The 22,301-nt window shown below is 38.9% G+C and overlaps 2 protein-coding genes across 2 annotated transcripts in view; one reads left to right on the forward strand and one right to left on the reverse strand.

Moving 5' to 3' along the window:
• Positions 1–1,005: 1,005 nt before the first annotated feature.
• LOC110369729 (ankyrin repeat and MYND domain-containing protein 2) lies at positions 1,006–2,679 on the forward strand. Its single transcript, XM_021325267.3, has 2 exons — positions 1,006–1,299; positions 1,377–2,679. The coding sequence occupies exons 1-2, from the start codon at positions 1,099–1,101 to the stop codon at positions 2,358–2,360; spliced, it is 1,185 nt and encodes a 394-aa protein (XP_021180942.3). The 5' UTR covers positions 1,006–1,098; the 3' UTR covers positions 2,361–2,679.
• A 3,632-nt stretch (positions 2,680–6,311) lies between these two features.
• The window catches only part of LOC110369767 (T-box transcription factor TBX6), a 36,688-nt gene continuing 20,698 nt past the window's right edge, over positions 6,312–22,301 (reverse strand). Inside the window, exons 3-5 of the mRNA XM_021325315.3 lie at positions 15,355–15,622; positions 9,864–10,004; positions 6,312–7,359 (exon numbers count right to left, since the gene is read on the reverse strand). Of these exons, the coding sequence (XP_021180990.3) occupies positions 6,865–7,359; positions 9,864–10,004; positions 15,355–15,622 (904 nt within the window). The 3' untranslated portion in view covers positions 6,312–6,864. The remainder of the gene's footprint in view (positions 7,360–9,863; positions 10,005–15,354; positions 15,623–22,301) is intronic.

The raw sequence follows: 22,301 nt of genomic DNA on the forward strand, positions 1-22,301 counted from the left end.
CCTGAAAACTGAAAAACTGTGGATAATTTAAATTCTATTCTAACTGTTATAATATAGTGCTGACCTTTAAACTGAACTCTAAAATAGATACACCAACCAACCTTTGATAGATTAAAAATGCGAAAGAAATAAAATATAGTGAATGCATTTGGTACATTGAAGGGACCATTCACAGACTCGCCCAAAAAATCATACGATTGATACGATGAACGACGTAGCCGTTACGGGTAGTCAGAAGCCAGTAAGTCTGACACCAGTCTAACCAAGAGGTATCGGGTTGCCCGGGTAACTGGGTTGAGGAGGTCAGATAGGCAGTCGCTTCTTGTAAAGCACTGGTACTCAGCTGAATCCGGTTAGACTGGAAGCCGACCCCAACATGATTGGGAAAAGGCTCGGAGGATGATGATACGATGAACGACATACGACACACAATGACGAACCATATGATCACTGAATGGAAAGTTTTCTTTTTGGAAAATTGATTAAAATGATTAAATGTATCGACTGTATTAAATGTCTCTATGTAGTTTTAAATAATTATTTCCTGCCATTATAATCATTATTAATATAAGTTATTAAACTGCATTGATTGATAAAGAAACCGTCCCAAATATAACTTTACGCATAATCTTCAAGTCCTGATACTATTAAGAGTTTTAATTTGAAACTTTTATATTACCGTGGTAAGTATCTCATATTACCTTCTCAGGGTATTGTAAAATATTCTGACTGAAAAATATTTCATCATCTTAACGCCATCTATGAACCAAAGTTGGAACAGAAGCGACTTTTTTTAGGAATTACGAATAAATCGGCTAAAATTGTTCGCCCTATTTACAAGTACCCTATCTAAACATATGACACCAACAAAACAATTTTTTAAATAAGAAAAGATGATGATAACTCATCATGTCACAAATTAATAATCGACTATCTTCTAATTAGTTTATGCTCGTGGATATTAAATGAATCTAACAGCCCATCCCTAGAATTGTCAAATTGACTTGAGCAATTTGACATTGACATAAAAGTTTATAGGTTGTTTGCTTCAGGTAGCATTTTCCCGTTCGATATAATAAAGTTTTCTAGAAAATCGATATGGAGGCGAAAAGTGAAGAAAAACCCGGTGCTGAGAAAACTATATTTGATGCCATTGCTCAAAATGACTTGGTAGAATTCAAGAATATTTTGGCCCAACACAAAGGGACAGTAGATTTCTTTGACGAAAATGGTATGACTGCGCTACAACACGCCGCTTATAAGGGCAACAAGGATATGGTTCAATTGCTGCTCGATAGGGTACGTAACTTTCCTCGTTATTTTTGGCACTCAATTGTTTCCTTGACACTAATTTGTTTCTGTATCACATGTTACAGGGCGCGGACGTGAACTCCGGCAAGCACGAGTACAACTACACGGCTCTGCACTTCGGCGCGCTGTCCGGCAGCTCCGAGGTGTGCAAGCTGCTCCTGGACGCGGGTGCTAAGCCCATCGCCACCAACTCCGTGGGTCGCACGGCCTCCCAGATGGCCGCCTTTGTTGGTAACCACCACACGGTCGCAACCATCAACAACTACGTGCCTCGCAGCGAAATAGCCTACTTCAGCGTCCTGCAAGGACAACAAACGGAACCATTCTTACCTGCAGCCTTAGTGGATCCTCTGCACAAGTTTGTTCTGGGTGTCAACATCCACCCGGTGCGGCTGGCACTCAACCTGCAACACATACCTACCTTACTAGACAATGCTGACAAAGTTATTAAAACACTTGAGCTTCTGTGCAAGAAGGAAATGACTCGAGGAGGTGACACTAATGAAGTGATGGCATTTAAATACCATTATCTAGCTTATGTTCTTAGAGAAATTCATAACATTAGAGATAAGAAAAATAATTCAGATAAGGATGAGAAGAAACATGATGTAGTGGAGATATTCTCCAAGAAACTGTTGAAGCCCGGTAAGGATGGTGTATCTCTGGATCTGATGGATACGTTCCTGAAGGACTGCGTGAGGGAGTTTCCTTTCAGAGAGTGCACAACTTTCCACCAGATGGTGTCGTCCCTGACCAGTAAAGACCCTCCTCCTGCACTGTCAGTCATCAACTGTACCATTAATGGTCAGAGAGGATTTGTTGATGCCATCCCCTACTGCAGCACTTGTGGCGAGGAGAAGCCAGCCAAGAAGTGTTCTAAATGTAAATCTGTGCAATATTGTGACAGAGAGTGCCAGCGCCTGCACTGGTTTGTGCACAAGAAGGCTTGTAACAGAGAGTCTAGTGCACCCGCACCTACGCCTAATGCTAAAGTCAACATTGATGCCAATGAATTAAGTTCTGAGCTTCAAAACCTTGTCGCTGGATAGGAGTTAACCTAACCACTGTGATTGGTGTCTAAATAAGAATGAAGTAATTCCACTATTGTCTGTCTGAATGTATTTTCTTGTAATGTAGGTACATGTTTTTTATCTCGGACACAAATAATGTTCTTCTATATTCAATAGGAGTGCAATATTTTTATAAACAATCACAAATAGATGTTATTTACTTTTGCTTGGTAAATCAATATATTATGCTATATTGGTTCAGACAGTTTGTTGCATTTGTTGTATATAATTGTGTTACTCCCTCTTCTGTGTGTATGTATTCTGTAAAGTCAAAAATATATCGAAATTATAAATTGTATTTTCTAGTTTATTTAGCCTGAACATATGCTTATTCCCTGTTCTTCCCATATTACTTAGTCTTCCCCATAATTAAAATTATATTTTGCAGTATGTAATGTATTTGACATGGCTGATGATCATATCATTATCCCACTTTATATTCTCAGGATATACAAATGTACTCTGTGTTTCTATTTATCCCACTACTCTGTACCAACCTCTCGCAGAGAAGAATTGAGCGTTAATCATCGCGCTTGCTAAACTAACATCTAACATTGCTTATTTATCATAAGAATTTTAACAAAAGTTAACGTATGATTAATAATTTACGTAGAAAGTAACATACAGATTACCATAGACTAATATACTAATAGTCTATGCAGATTACGAAACAATACATTTTAATAGCAATAGCCATTATAATTGCCATTATCCTGTTTCCCAAGTATGAACGCAGTACTTCGTTTTTCCAATAGATGGCGCCACATTAATGCTTGAAACTTGCGTTGTTTGAAGAGAAGAGGTATTCGTGACTTCGTAGCTGCGTAGCAGTTTTTCGAATAAAGCTCTACAGATGCGGCTGGACCAACATCAGGTACATATTTATGTATATGACTTGTTAATCTAGATAGGACATCCCCCAAATGTGATTGTTCAATTTGTTCTGCCGTTTCAGTTTGTAAATTGAGTAGAATGTCTATTTCATGAATTCACATCTGGTACGAGATACGTGCGAAAAACCCTTTTCTTCAGTCGGATAAAAACTAATATATCAGGGTAATAAGTACCTGTGCATTTGCCGTAAATAAACACGCTTCCGGTACTCGGGAGAATGCAAAAATATCAAAATTTATTAGTCGGTCGCCCGCAGGCCGCGCTCTATGGTGGCCGGAGATCTTCCACCCTGCGACGCCCACCACGTCTGCTGCGGGCGGGGAGAGAGGAAGCAGTTTTTCTCTCCCTTTCCGCCGCCTCCTTTAAAACCATCACATCCTCACAAAACGAGGCGACGGCATTCCACCCTTCTTCGCTGCCGACCATGCAGGACACGACAGCCGGCAGCGAGAGACTTCCCGAAGCATCTACTGCTGCCGCTAGGTTACGGCGCTGCATTGCCTATGCTGGGCACTCCACCAACGTGTGCAGCGCCGAGTCCTAGCTGCAGATGCCATAGTGGTGGCATTCGGGCGTGGGCTGCCGGCCTATGCGACATAGGAACTTTCCGAAACACCCATGTCCGGTAAGAACCTGTGTCAGGCGGAAGCTGAGGGCACCGTGGCTTCTCTCCAGCCACTCCTTCATAAGGACAAATGCTTAAAAGATTCATACTTTACTGTCCATTTCTGCACCTACCGTGTGTACGACAACGGCGGATCCAGGGGGTAGGTCACAAGGTCATAACCCCCCCCGGGTCAGGTTCAGTACCTAAGAGGACCAATAATTGAAATGGTTAAACACGATGTTTTATGTTTTTGTTATAAGTATAAGATAATTTTTATTCCGAGTGAATAGGTAGATACCTACATAGTTACAGGTAGAGTAGTTTTGCTGAAGAATTCGTGCTCGCAACGCTCGCTCTCTATTCTTTATTTACTCTTTATCCGTACCCAAAAGGAGGAAACGGGACCCTGTTACTAAGAATCCGCTGTCTGGGTTGTCTACATTACATGCTGTATCTCATGCAGGGCCGCCTTAACCTATGGTGCAGGGTGTGCGAATAACCCGGGCGCCTCGATATAAGGGGCGCCGCGGGACGCCCCACCACCAGGAAATTTCGAAGAAATTACACCCGTTAGATAAGGAATTTCCACATTGTATCATGAAACTGACAAAAAAGTCGCCTTCGATTTGTTGGATTGATCATTTTGATTATTTTTAACTTTTAACATCCTCCAACTAAGTGAAAATAATTGGTAAATGACTAAGTCTGTACGGTATTTCTGATTGTTTATTATTTTTATTGACGCACCAAATCAACGAACACAAATGGCACTCGCTCTAATCACGGTTCCTTTTTATTTGTACGTAATTCCCAGTCTGATTTGTGAGTCTTCAAACAAAATATTTAAAAAAGTTTGCGCTCGCTGCGCTCGCGGCTACTTGTTGCTTTGCATTGTACTTCATCAGGTGCTCTTGTGTCGTAGGCTCAAAAAATTTCGCGCTCGCTTCGCTCGCGCAATATATAATTTACCTTGCCTTGATAACTTCGTAAGTCAAATATACCAAATAAAATTAAATGGAGTCCTCAAAAACAAAACAGTTTGCGCTTCCGACTGCTTGTTACTTTACAGCGCTTTTTAAAACTTATGAACTTTTTTAATTTTACAATTACGTTGTCCTGTCTCAACTTTCATAACTTAAATCTGGCCAACAGTTTGAACCTACGAATGAATTTTTAAACATTTTTTAAGTCCTTTACCTACCAAAAAAGTGACTTTCGTTCGAACGTTCTTATTTATATTCTTTGTAAAGTACTTCGACCAATATGTACTACCCAGGCGCTACATGAGCTAGAGACGGCCCTGATCTCATGAACCCTTACCTATAGTAAAACAATTGAAGTTTTCACAGAAAATATTTTACTGTTGCTGCAATATAAACCTTCGCGCCCTTTTCTGCGTACACAATATTTTCAAACGTTTAGTCTTCAACATGAAAAAATTCTCGCGCTTGCTATGATCGCGCTTTCTTATATTTGTGCTGTATATTTGTTATAAAGCGTTGTCATCTACTTTTAGTCCTCGAACTGAATAAAAATTTTCGGGCTCGCTACGCTCGCGCTTTTTTCAATTTTGCTTCTGTGATTGTGTCCAAGAAATCGCGTTCGCTCAGCTCGGACCATTTTCTACATAAAAACACTTTTTTAACCTTAGCCCTCGACCTGAACAAAAATTTTCGCGCTCGCTTCGCTCGCGCTTTATTGTTTGGCACTTCTATGTACCATAAATACGAGAAATTGCGCTCACTCTGCTCGGGCCATTTTCTACATGAAAACACTTTTCTTAACATTCGTAAAAATTTCGAGCTCGCTACGATCGCGCTTATTGTATTTATACTACTACTTTTAATGTTAAAAGAAGTATACGCTACAATATAATATTTTTTGTGACTTGACCACGACTGTGTGACCCCCCCCTGGCGCTGAAGCTGGATCCGCCCTTGGTGTACGACTACTAAGAAATTACGATTATGACTGATGTGTTTTGGGAGATTTATCTTAAGCCAACTATAGTCTACTATAGACTACTAGTTTTACCTATTATCCTGGATTTTATACCATCATAGACCGAATTACTTTTAATGGCAGCAATCGTTTTCTTTCCATAATGCCAACAGCAAGCTCTAATGTAGGTAGAACTTAAGTACCTACCTACCTAAGCAGTAAATGACTAAATTAAAGATCCTCCAAATAAAATAAAAACTTACCTACCAAGGACATTTTACCTATCTACCTTATGAGATGAGGAGGAATGAAAGTCATGTTGTGAGGAAGGTTTTATGCATGAACATGGAAGATGACGACCAAAGAATCGATGGTATTTGGGTAGCTCAGTTGGGTGGTTGGTGACTTGGAAGTGTGGATTTATTAAATAAAATACGTTGTTATATCATATTAAAAATATATTTTAATTACTTAAAGTTTGACTGATATTATTTACAAAATGTACAATTCACATAACACATTTATTATTATACAAAACATCAAGTATAAAATTAACTAAGTAGGTAAAACAGTTTCATAAGAGAACCTATATATTTTTACACTTTGCTAGATTAGGTCCCTCGAGACCTTTTATATACCTACCTACCCACAAGTAGGTTTGTCATGTACCACTAATTAAATTAATTAAGGTATATTTATTAATTTAGGCATTCTTTACAAACTTAAGGCACTGCTATCACAATACAATATTATTTACTTATTTTAACGAGGTAGCTTTACTTACATAATATACCTAATAGAGTTCACATAGCTATTCGTTACAAATAAAACTATATTCAAATATTATATTTATTTACATTAATTTATGGTAAGTAGGTATTGCGAATATCCCCGTCGCGGTATCATATTAAGTACTCTATTAAATAATCATATAGCTCGAAATTACATACAAGAAGTTCCTCCTCCAGTCGCGAAGGAACATTGGTGAACACTTAATATTCTAATTCATTTATATCCAAAAGTAATGTGTGAATGTGAGCATCAGCCCTCGCCGAGCAAGGCGCTGATCGTAAAGCTCTTCACCCGTCGGCAGGGCGCCGGCGCGGCGGGGGGCGAGGGCGCCGCGGGCTGGGGCGGCGGCAGGGCTGGGCCCCACGGGAACCCGCTAGCCATGGGACTGCTCGGCCAGAGCCCGAGGTGTATCGGCATGTGGAGAGGTCCTAGGTAGGGTAACTCTGGCGGGTAGAACGCTGGTGCGGGCGGTGGCGTGAGGTTCTCTGGCGGCGCCACGAGTGGGGCGGGGGACTCCACTAGAGGAGGTGATCTAGGAGAGGAAGACCTCAGGCTCCCCTCCTCTGAGCAGGAGGAGGCGGCGTCGGAACACGCTCGCTTGGCCTCGCTGGCTTCTGCGCTGGGTTCAGGGTTACTCTCGCTGCCGGAGTCAGGGTTCTTCCGCTTGCACTTGGACTGGCCACACGCGCGGAATCCTTTAGCGAAGGGGTTGTTGTCGATTTTTAGCTTTGTGATGCGGTCATTCTGTGGACAAACAAAAACAGCTCGTTAGAAAATATTGACGACATAAAGGTATATTTACTCAGACCTATACAGTATAACTATAAAGTATACCTAATAATATCCGGTATATCCGGTCTGTTTTCCTGATATTAAAACTTAAGTAAATGTTTAATGGTGGAAAGCAAAAGCACCGCTCTACCAATTCATCAACTATCTATTCATTCGTATCATTTGGGAGGTTGACGCGTCACACGGAAATCTCCTTATCTCATTTGGAGAATGCAATTTAAACATCCGTTTCCGCATAGATCCCGGCGTCGCTAATAGCTTGTAAGGGATAATTGTTGCACATGTGTGGACCTGGCGACAAGCCAATTAGCATGGCATGCTCGCGTGTCGCCGCGGCGTCGCCCGCCCGTCGCGCCCTCGCTACGCGCGAACTACTCCGCTAGGCGCCACGGCAAAAACCGCAAAAGCTACACGCTACCGTAACATGAAATCTGATACAATTCCCCATGTCGCGTACGTAAGTGACGATGACAGACAACACAATATTTAACTATGCAACGAAGTTTTGTAAGTTCATGCCACGCAACATTTCCTAATTGAATAAGACGTTCGAAATTCAACAACATTTTTTTCGCGTCTAGCCCGAAAATGTGTTTGCAATCGAAAGTCGAAATTATCTAGCGAAATCCTGAACGCAAATAGTGAGTTGGAGATACGTGAAGTCACTTGTAACGATTGTTTACCCGGCGTGATAAGGCGGCGCCGGCGGGAGCGCTGCTCGTGCACCACCAGATAACCGCCACCCCGACGAAACTCCGCAGAGTGCTAAAAGCCTGTTATTAGCAGAGCAAAGTGCACTTTTTAAGTCGGCCGGTTAGCAAACCGTGATGCTTGAGAGCAGCCAGGCGCCGCCCCCGGTCCGCCCTGTCGCCCGTGACGTCACCGCACAAACTTGCCGTCGCTTTTACTTTTTGCGTGACTATTTCACATATTGGCGACTGTCGCCAGTTTTTTAGAACTGTGTAATTAGGGACTGAGTAAATTTGGTTTATTTATCTAGCAGATAGACCCATAATTTATAGAGAGGGCCTGTAAACATGCGATGACAGGCCCGGCGACGATGATGGTACGTTATTGGATATTCACAATATATCGCTGCATTGTGCATTGTAATTGAGCTGGTGTGCCACCTAGCTACGCTCTCGGAAGGGGCGGCATTACCAAAGACGATTTCTAATTCGTTGATAATTTGTAACAATGGCTGAGCCGTCGAGCGGTCGCCTGTCGGGGGATAATGCGCAATGATACGCCGCCGGGTATTGTCGGCCCGAGGGTCCCGTTAGCCGGACAATCGCCGGATAATCCTACAAAGCTTCCGATGAAATGGACGCGAGAAAACTTTCGCGCCTCGTTGCAGTCAACATGAGAGAAGCCGCAGGGCAAAGAAAGCCGCTGGTTAATTACGACGAGGGATTATGCAAGGGATGGCCACGCTGCAATGAACGCAAAAGCCAGTAGTTAGTTTGGGATAACAAACAGCGGGGGGCTGTCTCAATACTTTTATAAAAGCTTTCGGACAGATTTAATAAATGGAATTAAAGTGTACCGCAATTTTATTGCCCAAAGCAGATGCGAAGAAAGCTTTCAACGATTTGTTGGTTTATTTAGGTACACCCGTCGGACCGTTCTCCGTCTGGCGTCTCGACGAAGGTAATCCAAATCGTGTGAGTTTAACTCAGTACAATAGACAATTCTAATTGCACTGCTGCTCACTTTGCTCCCTATAACCCTAATTTGCTCTCCTAAAGCTATGATATCATCGGGTACCGTGTATTTACCGCTTCACTTGACTGGGCAGCTTCTTCAGAACGTAACTGTAGTTAAGGCACACTTCCAAGATACCGAACACGACCGACAATGGTTCACAAACGCCGCACGAACAAAAACGCCAAATTAGTCGGTATTGTTTCTTTAAGAGTCCTTACACAATGGCCGGTCGTCGCAATCTTATTTTTTGTCGATGTAACTGGCACCAACTTATGTTCGATATTGGTAAAAGCTTCGGCGCCTGGTGTCGCGAAAAAAATGCCAACGTCAGTCCGTATGTGCGAATCGGCGGCTTCGGGGAATAGTGGTGCGTGTTCTCGGAATTAGAGAGGTGCGATCTTATCACGTAGGAGTTCCCTTGATAGCCCTAGCGATAGATCTGCTGAATATTATTTATTAGTTACCTTTGCTATTTTTTCCTTTTTTTTTACCTTAAGGACGAAACTGTGACACAGAAGTGAACGAGGGAGAACGAAGAGACCCTTTCAAATTGATGATGTCTACTATTTTTAGCGCTAGTTAGATTGAAAGCCGACCTCAACTTAGTTGGGAAAAACGCTCGAAGGATGGTCCTCTTTAGGCAAAAGGCATATATTCCTAATGGAATTTAAATGATTGGGTAATAGTTTTGCTGTCAAAGATTATGCTATAACATTCGAATATAAACGTAGTTAAGCAAAAACACATACCTGATAAGCAGTGACAGCGATGAACTCAGTCTCCGGGAATGAGAAGGAGGCATGAGGCGCCCCCCACGCGAGCGCGGCGGCGTCCCGAGCTCTCACCACCAGCACGCGCGGACGGTACTTGTGCATGGAGGTCAGCACCATCTGGAATGGAACGAGGATTTAGTCTGTGGTCGAGGAGTATGTAGTTGGATCTAAAAGGTTGGACTTCATTTTGGGATGTAGTAGTTTATGTAGGGCAGTAAAGTAGTGTCGAGCCTAGTTGATTCTCTCATAGAAGATTATAAATTTTACTATGGTTTTATCGCAAGCCTGAGCTGAAAGTGCCTGAAATCAAGTAAAACGCAAAATATATAAGAGAAGCCTGGTCATCAACGTACGGGATTCCTTAAAATAAGTTTCGGGAAAAGCTTTGCTGAAAGCTCTATTTATCCTATTACCTACTTATTTGTGTACTAACAATGCTTTATATACACACTACACGGTTATCTAATCCCCAAACAAACTTGAGGGTCGAAATTTTAACGAGAAAACGACCTCTCCAAAGAACACAACAACTTGCTAAAACATTAAAAGCTAATCTTCATCCTAATAGAACAAACAACATAAGGCCTGCGTCTGGCGACACGACTGTCGCGTCGTGCCGTCGGTCGCTCTTGTGTAAAGGGCCTTATCTGCCACTTGACGCGAATACCGCTACCTGGGCTGCACGGGCGCCGACTACAACCACTTCAAACGTAGAAGGGGTGCTCCTTCTATTGTCTTTGATTTTTAAAAAAGATTAATTTGTACTTAAGAGGATTTAAGTAAAAGTGTGATAATGTTAAAAAAGTTTGCTTTCTTTTAAATTATTTGTTAGTTTTCAGCAGTATTGTTCTTGGGTTACATATTACGCGGTACAATGCAAAATACGAAGTAACTTATTGTAGAGCTTTTGTTCTTAATCCTTATTGAGAAATAATAAACAACGGTGAATGTAAATACTGGTAAAAATGCAATATTTCTTAAAAGAAAATATACATAAGTAATGTAAAAGAAAAGAATTTCGCGAGATCTGCAAAAAAAAGCTCGCAACTTATCTTTTTTAGAAATACAACACTTTACGGAAAACTCGAATGCCTACTCCAGTTTTCCGAGCGAAAAACCTCGCACGACTTTTTTCAACAACTATCATATCTGTCACTCAGACAATCACTTTTTACGCTCCAAAGACAGATATGACGAGAAATGTGATTTGAAGCATTCCCACAAACCCCGAGGTGTGGCTGACGGACTGACAGACTGACAATAAGTACAAAGGCCCCGCGACGGTAGCTCGTCGATCAAACCGAAACATTCAATCAAAGAGATACATCCTTCAGATTGTAAAAGTAAGAATTCGGGCCTTTTTTGCGAGGCCAGATAGTCATCGTTTTAATTGATAGTTTTTGATGCAAGTGATTTAAATTAATTAATATAATAGAATTTTACTAAGTAATGTTGAGAGTAAGCAAGCTTTTCTTAAGTGTTCATAATTTTCCGAAACTTATGCCTATATCAGATGATATATGATAGTGTCTGTGTACATAAACTGTTAAATAAATAAACGATTTAAAAACGTCTTATGATGATTTAAAAATGTACTTAATTCATCCTAACTTTTTAAATCAAACGTAGATTATGCAAGGATGTTTCCTTAAAAATACAAAAAACTTAATTGCTTGATCAGACTGTAAAATTAATCAAGAAATTATTGCAAGACCACCTTTCAAGTTCAGCCATAAATTGAGTCATAATCAGTATGATTACAACGATTAATAAACTACATTTCGTAGTTAAACAGCACATAGAGAACACACACAGTTAACTAGACATTCGTTAGAGTTAACCACAGGTATGGGCGGGGCGGGGAATTTTATTGATTCACGAATAAACATTTAAAGTTTTTAAATAGCGCCGCCGAGGGCGATATTGTAGATAAATACCGTCTATAAATAACGAAACTTGAGTAAGATATCATTTGAGTTGACCATAAATTGTTCTATGAGTTATGGCTTGCTGGTTTGCTTGCATCTTGACGAAACTTTTTACTTAGCGTTCCCGCATACATCCTATAGTTATATTCTCCAGGTTTTATTCTATGTGGTATATAACATACTAGCGAACTATCATAAAAATGTAATGTACAAACTACAAGCTAACACAGAATAAAACACTTTAACATTTACTTAAGCATAATGCAAGGACTTTTCGCCAAAGAAAAACGCTCATCAGACATCAACTTTTTAATCCAACCTGCGGTATCTAAACAAACAACGATATCCTATCTGGAATCTAACAGAAACACGTGTCTTTCACTAATTAGTGTTGACAATGTGACACATAACCGATAAGGGGATGGTTTCCGCAACCCCTCTCTGCCGACTGGTAACCCGATCGCATGTACTGATAAACTTGATGCGCTACTAAACCGCGTTTTTGTAGCAATATGTGTTACTAGACATGTAAAGATTTTATTTGTTTCCTTTTTTGGGAGGGAAGAAGCCGACTGGGTTAAGTTATTTTTGGAAAAGTGAATATTTTAAGGTTGTACAAGATTTTTTTGAGTAATTTTACTCCTGATACAGAAATGTAATACTCAATACTGTCTTAACTGTCAACAACAATGTCTTAAATGTAGGAAATGAATTAAATATATGAATCGTTATTTTCTTTGGATTTCCCGCCCAAGTAACTCGATACGATTCACATTTCCATCGTCATTACGAAGCCATTGAATAAATAAACCGTGAAATAAAATGATCTGCATCTAAATATTAAAATAGTATTCTTGATATCTTCGTCGATTATTGTATAATATCGGTCGATCTTCGAGAAATAGTTGTCCGACGCGATATCACCAAATCTCGACTTTAATGTGACTATGAAATATCTCCCAATCTAATCACCTTATTACCCCCAATTTTCGACCTGACTGTTTCTCAGAAACAATATAAAACTATTACTAATTGCGTGAGGATAATCTCTCAATAATCTCTAACATTTAACGATCTTGATAATTAGCTCTTTTAGAAATAGCCAGACATGTAATCCTTTCACTGTATGGTCTTTTTAAGCATTAATCCGTCGTGGGTCTGCACTCTTTCACACGGTGTCTGTTTGAAGTATTCGCTAAAAAATACCCAACAAAGGGTGTGGGCACAATGTACAATGGTGGCTCCTTTTATCACAGGTGGTAAATCCTCAAGTGCACAGTACGCGGATATCTTCCACGCGGATTGGCCCGCTTCTGTCAGTAGCTGGTGCATTGTTAGGCTGGGTGCACAAAGACGCCGCTCTCGAGCCCCGGTGCCTCGGCGAAGCGTACGCGCACACTGGTGCGTACCCGCCTACAGTTTTTGCTGTCCCTACCCGTCATAATAATGTGTGTTATGATGCTTTGTGACTGATAGCCATGAACGATGTTTGTTTTGATAGACAACCTGCTTTTATGGAGGCAGGTCAGGTTAATTGAAATGTTAAGTTGGCAGGCCATTGTAATGGAATCAAAATATTCTCATCACATTCTTTAACCTGACAAGTCTAGTATCTATAGCTCCGTTTTTGTTTAAAGTTGTAAAAAGTCTTATCAGTCTGCTTTGACGGCTGTAAAATTCAAACAGTCAAACATCAAACGTGCATCAAGAGCAGTCGTAAAGTGTCACTCTCACGCAGTTTCTACAAACAGTCAGTGCAAACATTGTATAAAAGTTAGTCGTATAAAACCTAGGGCGAGGCATCAAGCTCATCATTAATCGAGGCGTCAACCGCTCTGTCCAAACACACCGCCCGGATAAAGGAATACAGTTAGTTGCCCCTACAAAGCCATCATACAATGCCTTTCAGCGTATTTGTTCAAGTGACGAAATGCTTAAAGACGTCTTTGTACGCAGGCTCCCGCGGCGCGTATGAAATGCCGCTCCCATAGTATACACTCAGCTTTACATCAACGACTTAAGATTGAAATTCGAATGAGAAATTGCGAAGAACTATCTTTTTTACGTCATCGCAAAACGGGTTGTTTGCATTGGAATCTTATTCCGACAACGTAAGGTTCAGTTCTGTTTTTATAGAAGTTTTAATGGGAAGTGGTTGGCGTGGTTGCGCGAGAGGCGTTTCCTTTCGAAAAGTCGATATATGAGGCAGAGTCACGATCGCGGGAATGTTCGGCGAAGGCTGTACTTGTAACTGTATCCAATATTGAAACTTTTTGTTACAATAGAGCCAATGTTTGTCGTTTGCGTCATACTTTTATTAGTTCGGGCGAGTTTTTGTTTACGGCCTTTCAATTAATGATTTCAATTGCTTTGAGAAATGGATGTTCTGTGAGGTGGTCGGAACTCTAGATTTAATAACTTTATGAAGAATGAATATGGTTTTGGGCCCGTAAAAAACAATTATTCCTAAGTCCCCATCTTAGCAATATTTTACAACAGTCACATCCATATATCTGCTAATGACTAAATATTTCAGAAACATAACTTATCTTTGGGTAATTACCATGCATTCCTGGATGCCAGTGTTGCAAATCATCACCCCTTATCTATGGTTGTGACTACTGACTTGTGACGTCATACCACAGATAATGTCGCGTCATCGTGTCATAGTGCTATTGACAAATTGCATCCCTGTCATGGCTGTCGCAGGATTTTTTAAGAATTTGTAAATGATTTAAAATTGTAAAGTCACCTAAAAGCTTTTGGATTTGTTTTTCTTTAGCGCTTTTTTATTTTTGTTTTTCCATTTATCTTCATTGAAAAAAATCTACAAAGTTTTCATATGAAAAATGTATGTGAAAAGTTTATAGTTTACTTTGCTCCCTTAAATACAAATGATATACCTACACCTTTAAAATATACCTAAATATTTAGAGCTTAACTATGAAGAAATATTAAACTAGCATTATTACTGTAACGTTACAATGTTGATCTAGTTCTCCATGACAAATAGCCGACTTCTCCGTACTCCGGCTGTTGCAAGACAATTACTAAGGAAAGTCATGTTCTTTGTGTTACAATGGGTAGTTAATAAGTCTGCGATCGATTTCCCATGATTACGGCGGCTTAATAACAAATTAACAGTTTTTGCTCAGGATATTAAACTCAATGTAGTTTTCCTTACGATCTGAGAATTGTGGTGCGGCCTTTTTGATATGTAACTGTTAGGATTTCTTGGTTAGAGTTAATTATTTTATTTCTTATTAACAATAAGGTCTGAATGGGTATTACTTTTCTTTGGATTCTAAAAAGCAAGTTTAGATTGTAAATTCTACATAATGTTCTGCTTGTACTATTGGAAATGTATTTCTGCGTAAAACATGTACCTATGTAATTTCTTTTTCAAATCTATTATTTATTCCGAATAGCCTGAGAACGACCCTTTCTAACGGATAGCAAGTTATTGTGTTCGGAATACTTAAACATCAGTTTCTGACATAAAAACCTAAAAATAATCAGGAGTAATAAAAAGAACTTACATGTCCCTGCGCATCCATGGTATTATTCGTCAGCTTCAGTTTACTGAACGACACAGGATTAGCGGTCCAATGATGTCCAGGGGCCGGGGAGTCAGGGTGCAGCATCAGCCGCCTCGGGGACTGAGGCTCGGCGCCGCCCGCAGCCGCCCACGCACCGCCAGCCCAGCGCCAGCGCCGGCGACCAACGAGAGATAGCTCGAGGAGTACGCAGTACTCCTCGCGGGGGTCTAGCCCGCCCAGGGAGATGCGGAGAGATGGGAACATGCGTCTGAAAAGAGGATATAATGTTAGTATCGTTGCAGGAAAGCTCGATTTATATTAGTAAGTATCCTTTTTTTATCTCGTACCTAATTTAGAAACATCGTAGGAAAACTTGAGATTTATGTAAGTCCCTATTAGGTATCTATTTGTTTTATAAACTGTGACGTCTCAGTGCATAATGCATGCCTCTTCTCTTACAGAAAAGGGTATCTACTTAGGACAAAAACACAACCAGAACTAAATAGATTAGCCTACGCAATCAGCGTGCTCTGAATCTTTGAAGATAAAAGCTCGCTAAATAGCAAACTCAAACTCAAACTCAAAATCGTTTATTCAAATTAGGCTGATAAATCAGCACTTTTCGAACGTCAAAAACAAAAGACAGCCCCCAAAAACGCCCGCCCTTCACCACTTCCTATGTGTTTTTGCTGGGAAGAAGAAGTGGCGCAACAAACTCCCCAGCAACACATGTCTGTCTGTAAGGTTTGAAGAACCAGAATGTATACAAAACAAGTCAATAAGTCATAAAAAATATCATTTTCACATGATAACTATTATATAAAATTAAGAAAGAAAAAAAACAAACTGAACACAAGTAGGCTAGCACACAGATTTACACCTATAAAGACTAAGTACTCAAGCATTACTTATAATCCATTAAGTGTATCTAAAGCCTCCTGTTAATAAAATAAAAATGTATTTTTAATATAAGCATAGAATCAGCGTGCCCACCTACATGTGCAGATGTTTATGTTGTAGCTGTACAACACAAACAAGGTGTACCTGCTAGGACTACAGTATTATTATTTACTTCAAAAATATAAAAAAAAAGCTAATAGAAAATCATACTAAAATGTATAAAGTGTCAATAGCCATCAACACGACCTGGTACCGCCAGCAGCACCCGTTCACGAGTATAACGCGAAGATCAGCCATCGCCCCCTTCGCACATTTTTGAGGGAAGGGGACAACCCGACCCCCAACGCTACCGCTGGCCATACCGTCTAAGGGAGCATGACGTGCTTGCTGCTATTCAACAAAAGTAGAACATGTAAGAAGTGCTGCAGTCACTAGCAAGCCATAAAGAAACAATGCTAAGCAAAGTTTAACAAAACTTCGAAAAGTAAATAAAAATAAACTCAATTATAATTCAGAATTAATGTCCAAAGTAATGTCAATCAATGTAAACAATAATAATAAGTTAATAATTTAGTTATAGTGATAACAAGAACGAGTTGCCTCGCGGTCAACTTAGCGACCAACTATTTCTATCATTTAAATAATCATTAATGCTATAATAAGCCTTCTTTGAAAGAATTGACTTTACTTGTAATTTAAATGCATTCAACGGTAATTGTAGTAAAGTTAAAGGTAGTTTATTATAAAAGCGAATACCGAGCCCCAAAAATGATCCATGAACCTTATGAAGTCTGTGAGTGGGTACACACAGTTTGTGCTTGTTTCTAGTGTTAATACTGTGAACATCGCTTTTTTTGGTGTACAAATGAATATTTTGCCTAATGTAGAGTATATTGGCAAAGATAAATTGTGATGCCACAGTAAGAATGCCTATTTCTTTAAAGAGCTCTCTTAGCGAATGTCTACTACCTAACCGGTATATCGCACGAACAGCTCGTTTTTGTAATACGAATATGTTTTGAATATCAGCAGCTTTGCCCCACAGAAGAATACCGTAGGACATAACGCTGTGAAAGTAGCTAAAATAGACTACTCGAGCTGTGTCTACGTCAGTGAATTGTCTTACTTTTCTGACGGCGTACGCAGCTGAGCTAAGCCTTCCCGCGAGGCTAGCTATATGCGAGCCCCACTGAAGTCTGCTATCGACTGATATACCAAGAAATACTGTGGATTTGACAGTTTCTAGAACCTCGTTACTTAATATAATATTCGGGCCTAGGTTTTTCACGTTCGGTAGAGTAAATTTAAGGCATTTTGTTTTCTTCGCATTTAAGACCAAGTTATTAGTACTAAACCAGTGTGTAACCAACGAAAGTGCACTGTTTACGTCGTTAAATTGATCCCTATTTCTGTCGACTTTAAAAATAAGTGAAGTGTCATCTGCAAACAGTACAACGTCACAGATATTCTTCAGATGGTATGGTAGATCATTAATATATACCAGGAATAAGAACGGACCTAATATTGAGCCCTGTGGCACACCTAATTGGACTGATAAACCTGATGATTTGACGCCATTGACATCCACGCATTGCACTCTGTTATTTAAATAGGATTCTATTACGCTAAGAGCTTCATTTTGGACTCCGTAATAACGTAATTTACGTAGAAGCGTATCGTGGTGCACACAATCGAATGCTTTGGAGAGATCACAGAACACTCCAATGGCATTCTGCGAGTTTTCCCACGCATTAAAAATGTGTTTTAAAAGAGCTACACCAGCATCTGTTGTCGAACGACCTTTTGTAAAGCCATATTGTTCACTGTGAAGGAGGCTATTAACATTGAAATATCTTTGTAACTGCTTGAGTACTAATTTTTCGAATATTTTACTAAAAGCGGGTAAGATGGATATGGGTCTAAAATTATTTACATCCTTCTTATCGCCTGATTTAAATAAAGGAATGACTTTACTTAGTTTCATTAGGTCGGGAAAAACTCCGGTTTCAATACATTTATTAAATGTGATAGCAAGATAGGGGGCAACAATGTCGATAATATTCTTTAATAGTTTAATTGAAATGCCCCAATAGTCACCACTGTTTTTTAAGTTCAGCGAATTAAAAACGTTAATAACATCAATTGGCGTTATTTGCTCAAAACTAAAAATAGCGTCACACTTTGGGACACTATTATGCAGGAGATTCTCAGCGTCCGTAGCAGAAGAACTCAAGGAGCGAGTCGTAGTTAAAGGTATGCTAGCAAAGAACTCATTAAATGCCATGGCTACGTCAGCCGCATTACTAATACGTTTATTATCAGCGACTATTTCTAATTTATTCTCAATATTTGTCGATTTTCCAGTTTCCTGATTAATAATTTTCCAAGTAGTCTTTACTTTATTAGAAGAATTTTTTATAGTATTACTTAAATATTTTGCTTTAGCAACATTACAAATTTGTTTAAATAATTTTGAATATTTTCTAACATAATCTAAGAACGGAGTATCAAACCTGTACATTTTCATACCGTATAACTCGTAAAGCCTCGCTCGACTTTTGTAAATACCTTCAGTAGCCCATTTATTAAAGTTGGCAGAGGTAGCATTGACAGTCATGGTTTTAGTCTTAAACGTGGAATTGAATTCCTTTTCTACAACATCAAAGAGTGATCCATACATGACATTAGGATCTTCATTTGCAAGAATAGAAGGTTTAAGTTTTTTGTTTATATTACTCTTAAATCTACTACATCGACTAGCTGTAACAGGCCTGCATTCAATTTTAAATGGCTTTTTGTGGATTACCATGGGAAAACAAGCACTTTGTCCGCAATGGTCAGACGTCAAGTTATTAAGAAGCATACAACTTGAGGCTGCACAATCACAAAAAATATTATCAAGGCAAGTTGAAGAAGTGGCCGTGATTCTAGTAGGTTCAAAAAACAAATTGACTAAGTTATAAGATTTAAATAGGTTTACGAGTCTAATACTTAATGGAGAATCTACCTCTAATATATTTACGTTAAAATCTCCACATATTATTTTACGTTTATTATTAGATTTCAATTTATTAAACAAGTCTTCTATAACTGACTCGAATATGTTGAAATCACCTGTGGGGGGGCGGTATACGCAAATTATAACATATCGCTCAAGTTCTACACAAGACAACTCGATAGTGCGCTCGACAGAAAGATTAACCAGATCCTGTCGTTGTTTACATTTTAACTCGTTAGAAACTAATATTAAAGATCCACCTCGTATGGCATTCTTCCTTACAAACGCACTTTGTACAGTATATTTGCTATCATTTAAAACAATATTTCGGGTTCTTTTAACCAATGTTCAGTCAAACATAAGACATGAACATTAAAACCTTCCAAAAACAAACTTAACTCTAACTCCTTGCCAGATAAGCCCTGCATGTTTTGATGTACAAGATTCAAAACATTTGACTCACCTGTTGTCGTGCCTAATAGTTTAAACTAGTAGGCATATCAATAAGAATGTTAGTAGTATTACTAACAATATCCGGAGGTACATGACAAGTACCTGTGTCTATGTGTATATTATATGCTAAAAGATTAGCAATATGTCGTCTACAGCTAGGTGGCAAATACATAGAATATTCAGTTAATTGAAATCTATTATCAAACTGATTAACATCAAAAATTGAAATAGAGTCAAGACGGTTAGTCCTATTGTACATTAACATATTTAGATTGAAAATGTGCCTATTCTGTTCCTCAGTCAAACTGTAAGAGTAAGGTAAGGCACCTATTATGAATTTACATTTATTTATTTCACTTAAATGTAGAACAAGACTAATGCAATCTATAATATCTTTTTTTGTAACATTAAAGCTATCTCCATAAAGCAATATTATAGTAGAATAGGGGATTAGCTTTGTCAATTTAATAGTACATATTATACTACAATTACTACATTGTATTATATATAATACTATATTGTATTATAGTACAATTTAATAGCACTTTCCTGACTGGCTAATATTTTTCATGTCATAATAGCATACAAATAAAGAAATGATACAATAGATATATGGATACTTATTTATTTATCGAAGAACTCTATTTTGCTGATAAAACATGGTGGACCTCTCCATTTACTGCTTATAAGAGATAGTTTCGGAAAATCTAAAGTAGACATAAATTAAGTATGCATATTTGTGTGTATAATAATCATGTTTCGGAATGTAGTTTATTAGTCAACGTTTAGCTCTGATAAGATTAGAATTAACATGCATAACGGTTTATTTGCCTGTCGCCATCTTAGCCAGCCAATATGTCACGTCTTTATCAAATAGATAAATGGACTGGTTTCAAATTCCGAGAGAACCAAATAGAACATGGAATAGATAGTTGACAGAAGAATCTACACCTGTTGTAGATATTCTAAGCTATAGGTGGCTATTAAAGAAAATCCTTGATAAAACAATTCCCTATGTACGATTTTTCCCTAAGAGAATTTTATTGTGTTTTGTGATAATGCAGATTTTTTATTATTTCCTCGCTTAATTTTCCTTGTGAAATGAATATTCTCAATAAGGCCACATTATTTCTACTTTCTTATAAAGCCGTTTCAACAAACATTAGAGCAAATACGATAACAAAACAACTATTCACCTTCTCAGTAGCACTTATGAGCACATTCCAAAATGTTATCAAGCTTATAAAAATGTGATAGCGGGGGCAAATGTGTTACGAATGGGGGCTTTTGGCACCCGTTTGTTTCGTCCATATAAAGTGTCATAAAGCCTGATATTGGTGGCGCCATGTTTATCGGGGGACGCTGTGGTCGGTCTTTGAATTAACGTATCTGTAAGTATAGTTGGGATAGTACCTCTATATTTGTGCCTACCGCGGCGGTGGTGGTATTTAATCTGTGGACAGATGTGTCCGGAATAATGGGATGTTAATTTGGAAGGTAGTGTAAATTGTATTTGTTTTGTGACTCGTTTTAGTTGTGTTGAAGTGTTCATTGAATTGAAGTTCAATGCTGTGTGCTAAAAGCTGGTTTTATTTTGCTTAGAAATAAAGATAAATTCTAATTTCAGTTTTTAAGGGAGTCTTGATAAGTTAACTTCAATAAATGAATTTGACGTTACCTCCTTTAAATTTCTGAAATATTTTCCTGGATTTCAAACTAGCCTACAGAATAGGCACTTCCAAAAAAATATCAAAAACTATTTTTCTTTGAGTGCCGAGACACATTACAGCTATAATGTATTCACAGCAGCCTTATAGGCTTATTCGCGTATCAGTGCGGCATGCCATCAGTCATAATAGTGGTGTTATCAGCGAGGCTGCGCCCGCGCCGGCGAGCCACTAATGCAGGCGCAGATAACGCGCCGACAGAAGCTCAATTAACAACAAACTAAATTAGCCTCCATTTAAAGTTTACGATCGCCGCTACCGCCTTACGTGAGCGTAGCGACAGGACAACAGATACTTTGTTTGTGGCCATCTAACTTTGCCATGGGAACTGAAACTTTGCGTAGATGATGCAGCATTCATTTGTTTAGCGACGCGATATCATCGCACTATGTTCACAGAGTTAAAATAATGTCATAGTGGTTTTTCCTTCTCCATGTGAGAGGAGGCCTGTGCCCACCAGTGGGACGATAAAAAGGCTGTAAAAAAACAAAAAGTAGTGCTTTTCTTAAATACCCCATGTATTTAAAAAGAAAAGCTCTTAAAATTGTACTCCGTTATAACTTTTCGAGAATAATTTTTGATGTTTTTAAATTAAGTATTGGTATGTCATTCTCAGTAATTACCTTATTCGGATATAATGACAAGGTTAAGATTGAAAAATCAAACATTTGAACGGTATTTAATGCTTCTTTTCCGCTTCCAAAGATGATATAGACATCTCGATATAAGCATGTATAATTATATAGTTATAATAAGTCGAGAACAACGTAAATTTTACATATAATGTGCGTCGGATATCGTGAGTGGTTCGTCCACCAACGCGTCGCCCACACAGCGTCACAGCCACGTGAAATATACTGTAAATCATT

Source organism: Helicoverpa armigera, chromosome 9, assembly GCF_030705265.1.
Source record: "Helicoverpa armigera isolate CAAS_96S chromosome 9, ASM3070526v1, whole genome shotgun sequence".
Lineage (NCBI taxonomy): Eukaryota > Metazoa > Arthropoda > Insecta > Lepidoptera > Noctuidae > Helicoverpa > Helicoverpa armigera.